Source organism: Pelophylax lessonae, assembly GCF_965119305.1.
Source record: "Pelophylax lessonae genome assembly, chromosome: 4".
NCBI lineage: Eukaryota > Metazoa > Chordata > Amphibia > Anura > Ranidae > Pelophylax > Pelophylax lessonae.
The window spans coordinates 377269494-377288085 of record NC_138771.1 but is presented as its reverse complement, the minus strand read 5'-3'; the positions used below and the strand labels follow the sequence as shown (position 1 = coordinate 377288085).

The window sequence follows — 18592 nt, the reverse complement described above, 5'->3', positions numbered from 1 at the left end:
AGCCACCAAAAAGGCAACCTTCTGAGACAAGGTAAGCAGAGGAATCTCCCTAATGTTCTCAAAAGGAGGAGGTTTTTAAAGAACATACAATACCAAATTCAGATCCCACGGAGGTAGCGGGGATCGCCTCAGAGGGGCCACATGACAGAACCCTTGGATAAAAGTGCCAATCCACGCATTCGAGGCTAAAGGACGTTGAAAAAACAGCCAAGGCCGACACTTAGCCTTTAATAGTAGCCAAGGCCAACATCTGTTTGACACCTCTTTAAGGGAAAGCCAAGATCCTAGCCACTGAAAAAAGGTGAGGATGCACCTTCATGGATTCACACCATTAAACGTACAATTTCCACATACGATGATAGAGCTTCCTGGAAGTAGACTTCTTAGCCTTCAACAGTGTAGGAATCACTGAATCAGAAAGACCCCTATCCTTCAACACCTGGCTTTCAACAGCCACACTGTTAAAGCCAGCAACTCTAAAGCAGGATGGAAGATTGGCCCTTGAGACAGCAGATCTTCCCTGAGAGGTCTCCAAAGAGCCTTGGTGACCAATCTTACCAGATGTGCTTATCAAGACCGGCGAGGCCAGTCTGGAGCCACCAGAATGACTGGAATCCACCTCTATTCTGTGCAGAAGTCTGCAGTGGTGCTGACTGCCCCCTTGTCGACTGCCAGTGTCCTCACTTGAAGGTGGCAGCAAACAACTCATGTTAAAAGACTTAAAAGGAGCCTGCATATTGTACTGTCCAATGAAGTAATGAAGGTTAACAATAATATCTCTTGAACACAGCTATTAAATACAATTTAAGACATAACAAAACGGATAACAAAAGATTGATCATGTTTTGGTACAGCACATCTTTGATTTAAAAAGTATTGAGGTTAATGAGGTTGGGACCAACTGATCAGGTGATGGTGGCGAAGGATCAGGCTCCGCTCCTGTTAAGAGCAGTGGTAATGAAAACAAAAGCCAAAGGATCCCTGAACATTTTACACATTTCCTCAAAGAAATCATTTTGAGAGTACCTTTGCTTCTGTTATCACCCTTGGATGATTACAAAGGCTCACACTATAGCAGCAGAGAAAGTAAGTTATTATTGGAATTGAGTTAAAATACACCAGCGTTAATTACAGAATATAACTGGTAAAAAAAAAAGTCACATATAAAATTGTACAGTTCTCCAAATTTTGACAGAAGATTAGGAAAAATATATGGTTGGACAAAAAAAAAAAAAAAGGTTTATATTAGATGTGGAGCAGCCAAAAGAGGTTTTGCTCTTAAGTGAAAAATTTAATGGGATTCTGCTGTATGTCGCTCCATAGAAAATACATTTGATTATGTGTAGCTAGTGTGCAATATATAGGGAACACAACTAGAAAAATGAAAACACAAAATGTTACAGGGCATTATGTTGACTAACAATTTTGACGGTGTCCTAATTATCTAATCTTTAATAAACTACTATCGTGCTACTTTCTAAGGCAGGGATCCTTAAAATACGGCCCTCCAGCTGTTGCTTAACTACACTTCCCATGAGGCACTGTAAAACTCTCATTCACAGACATGACTAGGCATTATGGGAACTGTAGTTTCTGAACAACTGGAGGGCTATAGTTTGAAGACCTCTGTTCTAAGGTATAACTGAGAAATGCTACAAAGAAATATGTGCCACACTGCAAAAAAAAAAAAAATCAGGGGCTAGTGACCCCGTTTAACACCTGGCATAGCCTACAGAACCTATTCCGGGCAGGCCAGTCATGTGACCCTTGCTTGGCACCAAACAAAGAAGGGAAACGCAATGACCAACCTATCGCCCTACCCTTACATGCCAATCAAGCCAGAGTGAGAAAAAAAATGTGTATTACTTTTGACAAAGCTTAAATCAAGACTCATCAGATCAGATGTTTTTCCAATCTTCTATTGTCCAATTTTGGTGAGCTTGTGTGAATTGTAACCTCAGTTTCCTGTTCTGAGCTGACAGGAGTGACACCTGGTGTGGTCTTCTGCTGCTGTAGCCCTTCTGCTTCAAGGTTCGATGTGTGGTGCATTCAGAGATGGTATTCTGCATACCTTGATTGTAACGAGTGGTTATTTAAGTTACTGTTGCCGTTCTATCATCTCAAACCAGTTTTTACATTCTTCTCTGACCTCAACAAGGCATTTTTGACTACACAACTGCCACTCACTCTTTTTTGGACCATTCTCTGTAACCCTAGTGTATAAAAATCCCAGGAGACCCGAATTTGAAATACTCACACCAGTCCATCTGGCACATTCAATGTCACTTAAATCCACTTTCTTCCCCATTCTGATGCTCGGTTTGAACTTCAGCAAATCGTGAACTTGGGGATTTCACTAACCTTTATGTAACAATTTTGTTTGCATTTACAATTCTGTTCATTCTGAAACTCCAGTCTAGGATTAATATTATGTGGGGTTTGCACCACTATTCCAAAGTTTTCAATTGGAATTATTTATATTCTATTGTGTGTATATGTTTTTTGTTTTTTTGTGTGGCAAAATACTTATCTGAAAGTGGAAGAGGGTTTCACAATTATTCACAAGTGATAAAATTATTTGGGGGACTGGGGTAGTGCTGTCCTTTTGGTATTTTAAGTTCATTAAAGGTATGGAGTAGAAAAAATGTAAAAATGAAATATGCGCAACATGCCAATAAATATGCGCAAGGACCCTAAAAAAAAGGAATGAGAGTCTAACAGTCCTTGAAACATATTGAACATCCTTTGTGTCCAAGGCCAGGGGATGATCCAGACTGAATTAAGGACAGGATTCACGCCACAAAGTACTTTCTGGGGTGGAATTTCCTAGCTTCACATCACTTGAAGTAGGCCTTCCAGGTGCGGTGTTTAACTTTGCAAGAAATCAACGTCTTAGCTTTGAACAGCACAAGGTTGACCAAATCTGAAAGGCCCCTTTCCGTCTGGGCCATGATGTTAAAGTCAGAACTCAAGAAGCAGGGCACTGAACTGGTCCCTGGGGCAAGGAATCTGGACAATCCAAGAGGGCACATGGAGAGTATGACAGAAGTCTGACTATATTCAAATATCACATCGTCCTAGGCCAATCCAGGGCAATGAGGATCACAGAGCAGCCAAGGAAGGGGCTGTAGAGGTGGGAAGGCATAGAACTGATGAAACTGATCCTATGGAGTCAGAGCAATCACTGAAGGAGCAGAAGTCCCCTGGCCTTGCAACAAACTTGTCCAGTTTACTGTTGAACCTAGGCACCAGCAGATCCATGTGCGGTGTCCCCTACCTGTAACAAAGCGCTTAGAACACCTCAGGGTGAAAACCATTCCAGTAGATCCAGATGCTGAGGTCTGAAGAAGTCTGCCTGCCAAGTTTACTCACCTGGGAGGTCTACGGTTGATAGATCAGGGATGTGAAGTTTTGTCCAAGACATAAACGGGTCCTCTTCACTTTGAGCGTCCATGAGACTGTCTACAATCTGAGCAAGAAAGGTTAGCTAAAACTGGCACATCCTTGAAGGTTGCCACAATCAGACCCAGAACCCTCATGCAGGAGCAGATTAAAAATTTGATTTGCAATCAAAGGGTTGAACAAGAGACTAGAGGGACAGAAGTTTGTTCTGAGGCAGAAGGATCCTGGACAGGGCTGAGTCCAATTATTAGGCCCAGATGCTAAGTTTCAGTTGGGTCTAGCAATGATTTCTGAAACCTGAGGATTGGGCTGGTCCTTTAGGAGTTGTCAAGGTTGCCCACAATGTGGATACCCTGAGCTTGAAGGAGAGCATGAGTCGGAGTAGGCACCTTGGTGAAGACCCAGGGCAGTATGGACAGGTCAAAGGGAAGGGCAACAATTTGGCAAACCTCTGATAGCCTTAAAGAGGCAGGAAAATGGGATGTGTAGGTAATTATCCCTGATGTCTACAGAGGCCAGTAGATCTTAAGGTAGAAGGGAGGCAATGACAAACCTGGCAGATTCCATGCAGAACTTCTGGACCCTTCAGGTTGAGGGTTTTAGATCCAGAACGGACAAATGCTTTGATTTGCCTTAGGGACAGTGAACAGGTTAGAGTAAAACCTTTGAAAGTTCTGCACATCTGGAACTGGGGCAATAACCCCCCTGTGTAAAGTGCCGCTGAGTAGAAACTCGTAGATCCACCTGTCTTTGCTGAAAGGATGACAGATTTAGCCCCTAGATACTACACTCTAGACCCAAGTCAGATTTCCTGGGACCAAATGGCAGAAAAGGTTAACAGGCATCGCTCACTTGAACAAGTGGGTCATTCCCTTCATTATAAAGAGGGCTTGCTACCAGACTTGTCAGGCTTCTGAAGGACACTTGTGCTAGATTTTGGGTTGGAGCCTGGGAGGGGGGGGGGGGGTAAAAGGGACTCTTATTCATGGTAGCAGAAGGCCTACTTGTAGCACATGAGCCTTCATTTTCTACTTGAGGAGCATACTCTTACCCCCAGTTGTTATCTTGTCTAAGGTGGAAAAGAACAGTCTGTAAGTGATCTTCCTCAAAGGGCCTTCTCTTGAGGAACACCTTACCCAGAAGTTCTATTGACCAGCATTTTACCCAGAGGATCCTCCGCATGTGAACAAAAAGGATACTAATCCTGGAGAGTTGGCAAAGCGTATTGGACAACACATTTACCCAGCACATCTATCCAGTAGTATAGGGCTACCAGCAAAGGTTCTAGATGATGAACAGAGGGATATGTTAACCACTTGCCTTCTGTGCACTTAAACACCCTTCCCATCCAGGCCAATTTTCAGCTTTCAGCGCTGTCACACTTTGAATGACAATTGCGCGGTCATGCTACACTGTACCCATATGAAATTTTTATCATTTTTTTCACACAAATAGAGCTTTATTTTGGTGGTATTTAATCATCTCTGGGTTTTTTATTTTTTACAAAAAAAAAGAATAAAGACAAAAAATTTTGAAAAAAAAAAAAAAAGTTTTTCTTATTTTCTGCGAGTAAATTTTGAAAATAAATTTTTCTCCTTCACTGATGTGCGCTGATGAGGCGGCACTGATGGGCACTGATAGGCTGCACTGATGGGCACTGATGAGGTGGCACTTATGGGCACTGATGAGGTGGCACTTATGGGCACTGATGAGGAGGTACTAATATGCCGCACTGATGAGCACTGAGAGGCGGCACTGAGAGGCAGCACTGAGAGGCGGCACTGATGAGCACTGATAGGCGGCACTGCTAGGCACTGATAGGCGGCACTGCTGGGCACTGAGAGGCGGCACTGCTGGGCACTGAGAGGCGGCACTGCTGGGCACTGAGAGGTGGCACTGCTGGGCACTGAGAGGCGGCACTGATGGGCACTGATAGGCGGCACTGATGGGCACTGGCGGATGGCACTGGACACTGACGGGTGGCACTGATGAGCGGCACTGATGGGCAGCACCATCAGTGCCCACACTCAGTGCCCATAGTGCTGCCAGTCAGTGCTCATCAGTGCCTAGATGAGCAGGCACTGATGGGCACTGACTAGCAGCACTATGGGCACTGATTGTGGGCATTGATGGGGGGCACTGATGGCGGGCACTGTGGGCACTGATGTGGGGGCACTGTGTGTGTGTTTTTACCTTTTAGTAATCAGGGCACTGGTGATCGGTGCCCTGATTACATTGCTGTGTGTCCCCAGCGGCTGTCGGCTCCCCCTCCTTCCTCACACTGCAGGCTCCATGTGAGGAAGGAGCGCCGGCGATGAGAGATGATCTCATATGTTTACATATGAGATCATCGCTCATTGGACGGCCAGATCACGTGGTGAATGGCCGCTGTGACACGGCCGACACAGATTTTCCCCGCAGCGCGCTCGCGGGAGCGCGCTGGGGGCGTGTCACTGGGAGGCCGTTTAAAAACGGCCTCCCGAAAATTCGAGTCCGCGCTGCAGCCGTATATAGGACGGGGGGTGGTTAAAATGTAACCAGGGCAATGGGTCATGCATTTTATTCAGACTGCCAGAATCTGACAAACTGCCATGGGTGCGACCGGCAGCACAGCAAAATCGGTCAAACAAAGTTTAAAAGAGGTTTCTAAGCTCTTGTTCAACAGGTTTTTAAAAACATGAAAATCCTCAACATGTTTTTTTTGTAGGCAAGAAATTTTTGGGTCCATGACAGGGATGGACCATTTTTTCCGGAACCCTCCTCAATAGGATATTGCTAAGCAAAGGGTTTGAAAGATGTGGAAATGTTTTCAGGTTGAGGAAAGTCACCATATAATACTAGCTCTAGCAGTGCATAAACAGTGAAGAAAGGACAGGACAGAAATTGTACACCATCTCAGTAGGGAACTATGCGCATACTCTGAATCGGAAGACTCCTCACCTTGGTGCTAAACCTCCCGTACATTTGCAGACAGACCACAGGTTTCTGCCAGTCTAAGGGACCCAACAAACCTACAGCGTCCCTGTACACAAATGGGGGGGGGGGGGGATGTTTGGGGAAGGTTAGAGCAATTTTGCACATGTGTACATGTTTCTTACAGACCCTTGAAATGCGTGATATGTGCGTAGAGGTGTGGAGTGTATTTCATCTTTGCTTAGGCAAGGATGTTGAAAGTAAAGAAGAAGAAAAAAATGCATTTTTGTCTTACCGTAAAATCCTTTTCTCTAATGTTCATGTACGTACACAGCTCCATATCTTCTTGACCGATGGGTTTATGCTGCTCTCCATAGGAGTAGGACACTAGGCAGAAAAAAACCACGCCTATATGGCAGCCCAGGGGGTATACTCCCACTTACTGCTATAGGACTTCAGTTTTGTAACAAGCAGTGTCAGAAGAACATAAAACCCAACTCAATAGAGGGGCGAGTGCTTTGTCTGTCAATGTACATCAGAAAAAAGGATTTTACGGTAAGACAAAAATCCAGTTTTCTCTTTTATTAAATTGACGGACACAGCTCTATATCTTCTTGACCGATGGGACGTCCCAAAGCAGTGTCGATATGACAGTGTAATAACACAGCAGGAAAAAACACACTTCCCAAAGGCTAAACATAGCCAACCAGGCAAAACAAAAGCTCAACCAGGAACAACTGGAGCTCACCTGACAAATAACAAATACACCCTCAAAGAGGATTAAACCTCTCCAACAGCGGCCTGCAAAACCCTGCGGCTAATAGAAGCATCCGCAGATGCCAACACATCCACCTTATAACATTTTCTGAAAGTGTGCACAGACGACAATATGGCTGCCTTGCAAACCTGCATCTCTGATGCCTGTTGACGGAAGGCCCGAGAGCCACCAAGCGCCCTCCCAGAATGCGCCTTAACAGGGAAAGGAGGATCTTGACCCTTAATGGAATAGGCCTGCACCACCGTCTGTCTGATCCATCTGGAAATGGTTGCAGCAGACGCAGCCATCCCCTTACAGTTTGAACCAAGGTATTTGTGGCCAATGGTCATTGAAAGAAAATCGCCAGGGCGGATATCTGGCCTTTGATGGTACCCAAGGCCAAACGCTGATCTACACTTCTTTGGAGAAACTCCAAGACACAAGACACAGTGAAGGAATGTGGGGAAAAAAAGGACGTAAATTTTGTTTTGGTACGTTGTCGCACGACCGCAGAATTGTCCGTTAAAGTAACGCAGTGCCGAAACGCAAAATAGGGCCTTGTCATTAAGGGGGCAAATCCTTCCGGTCTTAAAGTGGTTAACAACATAGGAATCACCGATTCAGACACCCCTCTATCCTTTAACACCTGGCTTTCAATAGCCAGGCCATCAAAGCCAGCGACTGTAAGCAGGATGAAAGATCGGTCCTTGAGGTAACAGATCTCCTTGAGAGGGAGTCTCCAAGGGGCATCGGCGACCAACCATACTAGGTCTGCTACCAGGACCTGCAAGGCCAGTCCGGTGCCATTAGGATGACCGGAATCCCTTCTGCCTCGATCGCAGAAGTCTCGGCAGAAGAGTCCCCGCTGAGGAAATGTGTACATTAGACAATATTGGCTCCAAGGAGCTACAAGAGCGTCCGTGGCATTGGCCAGAGGATTCCGAGACTTTGCTACGAACCTCTGCACCTTCCTGTTGAGACGAGACACCAACAGGTCCACATCGGGAGTCCCCCACCTGAGGCACAGTTGATGAAACATCTCCTGGTGGAGAGACCATTCTCCCAGATCCATCTTCTGCCGACTGAGGTAATCCGCCTGCCAATTTTTCACCCCTGGAATATGCACAGCAGAGATGGCTGGAACAAAGCGCTCTGCCCATCTTAGAATGCCGGCTACTTCCCGGGCCGCTAAGGCACTTTGGTGTCCCCTTGATTGACATATGCCACAGCCGTGGCATTGTCCGATTGAATCCTCACCAGGCGCCCCTGCAAACGATCTTTTCAATGAATTAGGCAAAGCCTGATCGCCTGAATTTCCAGGATATTGATCGGCAGACTGGACTCCTCCCGAGCCGGATCCGTACTCAAGATAACTCCCCAACTGGAGAGGCTAGCATCCATTGTGATCACCGTCCAGTACAGGGGGAGAAAAGATTTTCCCTGTTAAAGCGCCGGAGAGCAGAGCCACCAGATCAGGGATCCCCTCATACTCCTGCTCAACAGGTTTAGATTGTCTAGAGCCTGTGGATTCTTGTTCCATTTGACAAGGATCTCCTTCTGTAGAGACCTGGTATGGAACTGAGCAAATTGAACCGCCTCGAAGGTGGAGACCATCATGCCCAGCACTTGCATACTAGTCCTAAAGGGATGATCGCCGGTTAGACAACAGGAGCACTGGTTCATTCTTCAACTTCTTGAGATTCACCTCTGGAAGTAACACCCGGGCTAAGGTCATGTCCAGGGTCAGGCCCAGATAGTTCAGTTTTGTGGACGGAACCAGAACAGATTTTTCCATCCAAACTCTTGCAAAGTTCGCACCAAAATGTCCAGATGGTCTTTCAGGGCATTCAGAGACATTGCTCGCAGAAGGAGATTGTCCAGGTACCCCAGCACCGCAATCCCCTTCTGCCTCAGTAAAGCCAACACTGTGGCCAACACTTTGTAAACCCCTGAGGAGCCAAGGCGAGACCAAAGGGTAATAACACAAATTGATAGTGCCCCTCACCCAAGGCAAAGCGAAGGAAACGCTAATGTCCGACATACAGTATATTTGGATATTAAGGTAAGCGTCCTGGATATCGATATAGGCCAAGAAATCCCCTTGATGAAGGGATTCCACCACCGTGCAAATGGATTACATTCAAAAATTTTGAACCAACACAAAGCGGTTCAAAGCTTTGAGATCTAGAATGGGACGGACCTTGCCTTCCTTCCTGGGAACAGGACACAGCTTTGAATAAAACCCCTGAAAGCATTCCGATTCCGGAACCGGTACAATGACCCCCTGTGAGAGCAGATCCTTTACTGCCCCAAGAAGACCTTGTAGACGATCTGGGGACAAACGCAGACATTAAGGAAAGAACCTTGTGGGAAGCAAGGACTGAAAATCAATCTTGTACCCAGACCGAATAAACTCGTGGACCCCATTTGTCTTGAATCCAGGTCCATGGATCCGGAAAGAAGCAAAGATGTCCCCCCACCCCAAGTACGGGTAAGGGGGCCCCTTCAGGCAGAAGAGAGCTTGTCTGCGGTCCTGGAGGGGCCCGCTCTTGACACACCTTGCCAGGGCATCTTGGAACCCGCTATGAGGTTATGAGTGGATTTTGATCCTTGGTCCTTCTATCCCGAAGGAAGAAAGCACCGCTTATGGGCAGAGAAGAAAGGACCATGCTTGGGAGGAGTCTCTTTACTCCTGGGATACTGCGGAAGCAGAGTACTCTTACCTCCTGTAAGACCCTTAATGATCTCCTCCATGGAAGTCCAGAACAAGCGGTCTCCTACAAAAGGGAGATCATTCAATACCTTCTTGGAAGCCTGGTCTGCAGACCAGTATTTCAGCCATATCATGCAGCGCAGAGTCACCGCAGTCACGGACACCCTGCAGGCTAAGGGGAGAGCATCCAGAGGGGCATCACAGATCTACTGCAACCCCTGGACCAACTGGTCCGCCAGCTCCACCAGATCAGGAGGAGGTTGTCCACCTTCCAAATCCTGGTGCAGGCGCTTAGCCCATTCCGTTAATGTCTGTGAAACCAAGGTTATATCAAACACTGGCTGCAGAATGGAACCGGCCACGGTGAAAAGGTATCGTACCGGATATTCAGCCCTCTTGTCAAAGGGGTTCTTAAAGGATGGAGAGCCCTCCACCGGAAGGAGGGTGGCTTTATTCAATCTAGAAACCTGAGAGTTCACCATGGGGGGGGGGGTACTGTCAGTTTCTTTTGCAGGGACTCTTTAAACTGATATCTTCTAGCAAAGCGCTTAGGGACCCCGACAGTGTGTTTGGGGGAACCTCCCTGACTTGCGACAATGTTTTCAAAATAGGCGGGCAAGGGGAATACCTTTGCCGCCTTGGAGGTTCTGCGGGTACCAAAGTGCACCGTTGCAGCTGACGCAGTAGTAGCTTTATCCTCCAATTTTATAGTTTCCCACACTGATACAATCAATGCATCCACCAGCGCCTTTTCATGCGCGACTATAGTGGAAGAGGAATCATCCTCACTATCAGAACACTCTGATGCGTGGAGGCAGACCCAGTGGGGTGACCTGCATCCGAGGAGGCAGAGGATGCAGGTGAAGACGGAGGACGCTTTTTACTCTAACTATTTTGGAGGGCCAAATCTACTTTAGACACCAGGCAGACTGGGATCCCGCAGCCTCAGAGAGGGGGGTTAGGTAGTGACGTGCTCCAGGGACTCCATGGGTTAACCTGAAACTGCCAGCAAAACGTGTAAAATTGCTGTGAAAAAAATTCCAACCCACTGCTGCACCAGCGGTACTACAAGTCACAGTGCTCCAAAATCGTTCTAGCAGCAAGATAGAGCCAAATAACCCCCCGCAGGGACTCACCACCCCCTTCAAAGGTGCGGATGCAGAGTGTCAGGCTGCATGCCGTGCAGTGATCGGAAAGGAAGAGGAAGTTCATAGAACTGCCACTAGAGGCCCACCGCCGAATCACCTCCCCATAGTCTCCAAAAACATGGCCACCAATTGATAGTAATGGGAAATTACAAGAAAATGGTCGTCAAGACTACACAAACATGGCCGCCGTTAGATACAGCAGCCATCCACAACAAAATGGCGGCTGCACGCTAAGCCTAGGTACAGTTAGACAGCAAGGGGGGCCCCCGGCTAGGGACCCCTACCACCCGCTCGACACCCCCACCCATAAACAATCAGGCATGGCCAACCCGGGGGGCACTAGGTATGGATTAATGGGGTCATCCGCAGAGGGACCCTGATATTCTGGGGGAGCGTAAAGTGGGAAGGAAGGGAACTCGGGGGTCCGACCAGCCCAGGGACGGGTCTACGTCCTACCCGAGAACCACCAGAGAGGCAGGGGACATCACTAACCACACCATTGGACCAGGCAGGCACCACTCTAGACAGACCACCCACCATCTTAGCATGGGGGTGCTGCGGGCCAGAGGTACGCTGCAACTCAGGTCATGAATAGGATCGTGACCTGGGCTATGTGTCCTCGCGAGACGTTTAACTCGCCGGTCAGGTCAGCTCCTGTCCAGTGTGGCCATTTGGCGGCCAACCCAGCGCGGAGTTAACTTTGGGTTGCGCTCGCTGACTGGGAAGACCGAAAGGATCTAGGATATCCAGCCTGTCGCCCAGTCCGGCAGTTGATTGTAGTTCTCACAGGAACAGAAAATAAAAATGTTTAAAAAGGAAAAAATGCTAGGATCAGAGATCCCAGCAAGGAACTAGGTCCTCACTCCTGACTAGGCAGAAAAAAAGTGAAGTCCTATAGCAGGAAGTGGGAGTATACCCCCTAGGACTGCCCTATAGGCGTGATCAATTTTTTTCCCGCCTAGTGTCCCACTCCTATGGAGAGCAGCATAAACCCATCAGTCAAGAAGATATGTAGCTGTGTCCGTCAATGAACGAAAGAGAAAATAGGATTATTATTGCAACATTAAAAAAATCAGGAAGTGCTTTTATGTGTAAAGGTCCACTTTTCGCATTCTGCTATCTTTTTTTTTTTTTTTTTACTCTGCAACTGTCTGTGATGCAGATCTTACAGAGTGATAGTCAGTGTGGAAGTTTTTTTTTTTTTTTTAGAAGCTTTCTCTGCTGTCCCTCTAATCACCATGATTGATAGATGGTTACCAATCTCACTGCCTGTTTTCCTATGGGCACTTGCATGCTTCTGAGCATGCTGCAACTTAGTATCGAGGGCTTTTTTTTCCACACCACCACTTGAAACTTACCAGAAGGATGTTAGTTTACGATTGGGCGGAGAGGGTGTAACATAGGGTTAAATGTGTAATTTTATAAACTGATTACAGTTACTTGCATGAAATTATATTTTACAAATTAACATTTAACATAGGGCACTCCCAAGACTTTTAGTTTCCAAAGCATGCTGGGTTTTTGAATAAGAAAGCGCAGCACAGCCTTTTTACTTGTCCACCATTAACAATCTATACAGGTCAGTACAGGCCAACTGAAAGGTATAGATGGTAATTTTACCTCCTGACTCATTCAAGTGCTTGTTTTTTAATTAAACCGAATAGCAGTGGATCACATTTCCCAGGCTATTGACAGCAGTACAAAAACTGCAATTCTGTGCCACTTTCTTGCAGTGAATGGTAAATATGAAATATAATTTCGTATTTATCGGTTTGAAAAAAAAAAAATAAATAAATTACACATGTAAATTTTTAGTCCAGAAAATTACAAATAGAGGATATATGCCCCATACATTTTATTTGATTCGGTCTTGAATATCTATAAAAATTGTTTTATTATAGTAAAAGATATGACCGATCAGCTGCTCACCTTGGCACTTTCTAGCTCATGCATCTCAAGCTGGATTGTAACCATTTCTGAAGACATTGTTTCATGAGAGCGTTCAGACATCATTCGAAGTTCTTCAGATTTATTAGCCAATATCACAGCCTGATGGTCTAACTTTTGATGCAATTGTTTTTCATTCAGTCTTGCTTCATCTAATTCAGCTTTCAACTTCTCCATCTTTTTATAGGAAACAGAAGAATATTATTTTACTTAAATCGCAAAATAAATGTAATATATACATATCATACAATTCTGAAAAATAGAAACATTTGATCAAAAGAAGCGTATTCAAAGTACTAGTAATTGATTTCTAGGAAACCTGATCTGTTTGATCTCTGTAAAACTTTTCTACACTCATCCATCTACATATAAAACCCCTGCTCCATAAGGGGAAGGGATAGATGTAAAATAGATTTTTTTTTTAAAAAGGTAAACAGATGCAATGTTGTCTTTTATTGTTACATCCACGGTTTGTGTTTTTCTTCATCTCTCTGTGTCCCATTCCACAAATATACATTAATTTATTTCCTGGCAAAACAATGGTATTGTCTTTATACCTAGGAGGCTGCCCATACACTGTGTGTAAGGAAAGGGCTCTTGGAGGATGTAGATCAGGAGGTGTGCCTATGCCAATAAAAAAAAAGCTCCAAAGCAAATCATCCAGCAAAAAAATTGCAAGCCTGGTGAGGATCTTATCACAGATATTAATATAAGCTGTGTCTCGCTACATGAACAAGGTAAACGATTAAAATGAATCCTAGGGTATAGTCTAAAGACTGGAACAGTAGGGTTTAGGGGGAAATATGTATAATGCCTGGACATATCCATTATTAGAGAGCACAGCAGAAACTGTTTCAATTTAGACATGGTTTCTGGCTAAAAAGCGAATGGAAGATTAAATTTATTCACAAGTCGCTCCGACTTAGAAAAAAGGGTCCTGTACTACTTTGGGGCGACCTGGAGGCGACTTGCATTGACTTCAATTATATGAAGTCCGTGCATGTCGCGCCGAGGTCGCGGTGCACAGCGTGACTTCACAGGTCGCCCCAGCAAGTCGTGTCACCCCTGTCTGAATGGGCTCTCAGTCTCCCAGTTAAGTAAACCCAATGCATACAATGTATCTTTTTGTTCTGTCTGCCGGAGGAGGGAAGTTTAACCTCTTAAATGCACATTGTTATAATGCCGATACCGATCCGGAAGTATTATTTTGTTATAAGCTCACAAAACAGTACTTCCGGATCGGACTCGGGATCGGCGATTTCACAAAGCAAAAGATCGGCATCGGGACCAAAAAAGTCGGATCGGTGCATCCCTAGTAAAAACGCTCTAACTGATAAAAGCTTAAAAAAGCCAAAAAAAATTCAGCTATTCTGCGCTTATGAGCAATAAGCTTTTGTAGGAGAATAGTTTTGCTAAAAAACGCTACAGCTGAAAAAGGCTACTGCAAAAAATGCTGAAAAACTGGATTTTTGTAAGAACTTACCATAAAATCCTTTTTCCTGAAGTTCATTGATAGACGCAGCTCCTTATCTTCAGGACTCATAGGGTTAGGCTCCTCTTTCTAGGATTAGGCACTAGGCATGAAAAAAAATGAACCACGCCCGATGGGGGCGGTCCCTGCAGGCATAACTCCTCTGACTCTTCTATCATCAAACAGTTTAGTTGCAAGCAGTGTTTAGAAGACTAAAAGCCCCATACCTCAGAAGTAGAGGGGCGGGTGCTGTGTCTGTGGATGAACTTCAGAGAAAAGGATTTTACGGTAAGTTCTTACAAAAATCCAGTTTTCTCTATCGTTCGACAGATGCAGCTCCTTATCTTCATGACTCATAGGGATGTCCCAAAGCAGTATAATCATGAGGGGTGGGAAACAACGCAGAAACAAAAAACACAAGTCCCCAATAGCTCAACTCAGCCAACCAGGTAACATAGAGCTCAACCAGAAACAACCGGAGCTCACCCGGAAAAAAAATAAATAAAATTAAACCCTCAGAGAGAAACAAATTTTGCTTTTAAACTGCAGCCTGCAAAACCTTGTGGCCAAAAGAAGCATCCGCGGATGCCAACACATCTACCTTGTAGAATTTTGTGAACGTATGCATAGATGACCAAGTTGCCACCTTGCAAACTTGTAGCACCGACACCTGAGAGCGAAAAGCCCAAGAGGCCCTCAGCGCTCTCCTAGAATGAGGAAAGGAGGAACCTGACCCCTCAGTGAATAGGCCTGTACCACCGACCGCCTGATCCATCTGGAAACGGTCGCAGTAGACGCAGCCAATCCCTTACAAGGTCCATCAGCAAGGACAAAAAGAGCGTCTGATTTTCTAAAGGACTCAGTGGTCTCTAAATAAAAGCTGATCGCCCAAACTACATCCAAAGAATGCAAGGCATACTCCTTAGGATGCTGAGGTTTAGGGCAAAGTGAAGGCAACACAATGTCTTGATTCAGATGAAAATCAGAAACCACCTTAGGAAGGAACAACTTATTAGGTCGAAGTTCCACCTTATTCTTGTGTACAACCAGATAAGGTGAGCGGCAAGACAACGCCGCCAATTCAGATACCCTGCGGGCAGAAGTGATCGCCACCAAGAAGGCAACCTTCTGAGACAAAGAAAGCAGCGAAATCTCCTGAATTTTGTCAAAAGGAGGCTTTTGAAGAACAGAGAACACCAGATTTAGATCCCACGAATATAACGGGGATCGCCTCGGAGGAGCCATATGGCGCACTCCCTGGATAAAAGTCCGGATTAGGACATGCGTGGCTAACGGGCATTGAAAATATATAGCCAAAGCTAAAACTTGGCCTTTGATAGTACCCAAAGCCAACTGCTGTGCAACCCCTTTCTGCAAAAAGGCTGAAAACAAGCGAAGGTGCACCTTCAGCGATTCACACCATGAAATGTACGATTTCCACGTACAATGGTAGATCTTCCTGGAAATTGACTTCCTAGCCTCCAAGAGTGTAGGAATCACCCTATCTCTCAACACTTGACTTTCAACAGTCATGCTGTTAAAGCCAGTGACTGTAAAGCAGGCTGGAACATCGGACCTTCAGATAGCAGATCTTCCTTGAGAGAAAGTCTCCAAGGGGTATCAGCGACCAGCCTTATCAGGTCTGCATACCAAGACCGGCGAGGCCAGTCTGAAGCCACCACAATGACCGGAATCCCTTCCACCTCTATCCTGCGCAGAAGCTTCTGCAGGAGTTTCAATGGGGGGAAATGCAGAAATCAGCCAATACAGACCCCAAGGAGCCACCAGTGCGTCTGTGGTGACGGCCAGAGGATCTCAAGACCTGGATATGAATCTCTGCACCTTCTTGTTGAGGCGAGAGGCAAACAAATCGACCTCGGGAGACCCCCACCAAACACATAGGAGGCGGAACACCTCCGGGTGATCCAATACCTGACGACCAGAAAGGGCTGGAACAAAGCTTTCCGCCCAGGCCAGAATCTCAGCCACCTCCTTGACCGCCAAGACACTCTTGGTGCCCCCTTGGTGATTGATGTAAGCCACAGCCGTGGCATTGTCCGATTGAATCCGAACTGGACAATCCTGCGGACGAGTTGTCCAATGGCTCAGACAAAGCTTTATCGCTTTGAGCTCCAAAACATTTATCGGAAGTTTTGACTCTTCCATCGTCCAGGTACCCTGGGCACAGAACTTCCAAAAACAGCCCGACAGGCTGGTGTCCATGGTTACCGCCGTCCAAAACAATGGAAGAAAGGACTTGCCCTGGCACAGTGCTGGAGACTAAATCCACCACAACAGAGCAGACTTTGTGTTGTGGCTCAACCGAATCAAAGAATCCAAGGACTCTGGATTCTTGTTCCATTTTACAAGAATCAACCTTTGCAAAGGCCTTGTATGGAACTGAGCAAACGGAACCGCCTCAAAAGGTCAATACCATGAGACCCAAGGCTTGCATGCAAACTCGTAGAGAGAACAGATTGTTGTCCAACAACAACTGAATCTCCCCCTGCAACTTTTGCAGCTTGTCCAGGGGAAGAAAAACCCTTGCCAAGGCTGAATCCAGAGTCAGGCCCAGATAATCCAGTCTAAGAACCGGAGCGGGGATTTCTTGAAAATGATGTGCCAACCGAACTCCTGCAGAGTACTGACTGTGATCGTCAGATCCCCCAACAAGGCTGAATGAGAGTCTGCTCTCAACAGGAGGAGATCGTCCAGGTACCCCAGTACCGCAATCCCCTGCCAGCGCAGCAGTGTTAATACCGGTGCTAGGACCTTGGTAAAAACTCTGGGAGCGGAGGCGAGACCAAAGGGTAACACCACAAACTGATAATGCTCCTCTTCTACTGCAAAGCAAAGAAACCGCTGGTGTCCAGCCTAGATAGGGATGTGTAGATATGCGTACTTGATATCTATGGAGGCTAAGAAAACTCCCTGATGCAGACGCTACTACTGTGCGTATGGACTCCATCAGAAACCTCTGTACCTGCACGAAGCGGTTCAGGGCCTTGAGTTCCAGGATGGGACGCACCTTGCCTTCTTTTCTGCGCATGGTGAATAGGTTTGAAAAAAAACCCTGAAAACTTTCCTGAGCGGTAACCGGCACATTCACTCCTTGCGACAGTCGTGTACCGCCCATCGCAAGTCCCTTAACCAGACTGGGGATAATTGAAGATTGGACGGGCAGAACCTGTTTGACAGATGAGACCCGAATTCAAACTTGTATCCTAATCGGATCAGTTTGTGAACCCATTTGTCCTGAATCAAGGAGGTCCAGGGTTCCTTAAAGTATCAAAGACTCGGGTAAGGGCACCCCATCATGCAGCCGACGATTTGTCTGCAGGTCCAGATTGGCCAGACAGATTTTCCTGACCATGGCTTCTTGGAACCCCCAGAAGACCTACACAGTTTACCTTTTTCTTGTGACCCGGAGGCACGAAAAAGACTTGTGAGCAGTAAAAGGAAGGCCCCCACCTAGTACGCGGAGCCTTGCCCTTAGAGAATTGGAGCAGATTAGTGCTCTATCCCCAGTGATACCTTTGATCAACTTATCCAGGGAGGATCCAAACAGCCTCCCCCTGTAAAGGAAGATCAGTCACAGCCTTCTTAGAAGCCTGGTCAGCCGACCAGCATTTTAGCCATACCATGCGCTTAATAGCAATCCCAACTGCTGAGGTCCTGGCCACCAACAAAGCTGAGTCCAGGGGACGTATAACACATGAACACCAGGGCTTGGGTCAGCTGGTCTATTAGTTCCGGTACCGCAGAGGGAAGCCATGTCGTTTCCAAGTTACTTTTCAGTAACTTCACCCATTCAGTAGCAGACTACGCTACTAAAACATTCACAAAAGGCAGCCTTTAACATGTGACCTGCTACCACATGTAATTGGCAGGACAAGGTTTCTACCCATCTATCCACGGGATCCAGAAAGGTTGGAAACTCTTCCACTTGTACCAGAGTCGCTTTTATTCAACCTGGCCACCAGAGAATCCACTTTCGGTGGTAAAGTCCACCTATTGGACAACGCCACCGCAAAAGGATAATGGCGTGCAAAATACTTAGGCACCACCAACATGTGCTTAATGCGTCGCCATTGTTCATCCAAAATAGTACAAAAACAATTTTGGACAAGGGAATACCTTGCCCGATTTACGGGAGCCAAAAGACAACTGCATATCTGATGCTGTAGGTTCATCAGCCAATTTTAGGGTTTTCCGCACAGAAACTATCAGGGCTTCCACCA

General features: G+C 46.2%; 1 protein-coding gene across 2 annotated transcripts in view; it reads right to left on the bottom strand.

The window, feature by feature from the left end:
* The window catches only part of SPDL1 (spindle apparatus coiled-coil protein 1), a 230817-nt gene that overhangs the window by 153427 nt on the left and 58798 nt on the right, over positions 1–18592 (bottom strand). For both annotated transcript variants that reach the window (XM_082254869.1, XM_082254870.1), the window contains exon 4: positions 12863–13057. In XM_082254869.1, coding sequence (XP_082110995.1) covers positions 12863–13057 — 195 coding nt within the window. The remainder of the gene's footprint in view (positions 1–12862; positions 13058–18592) is intronic.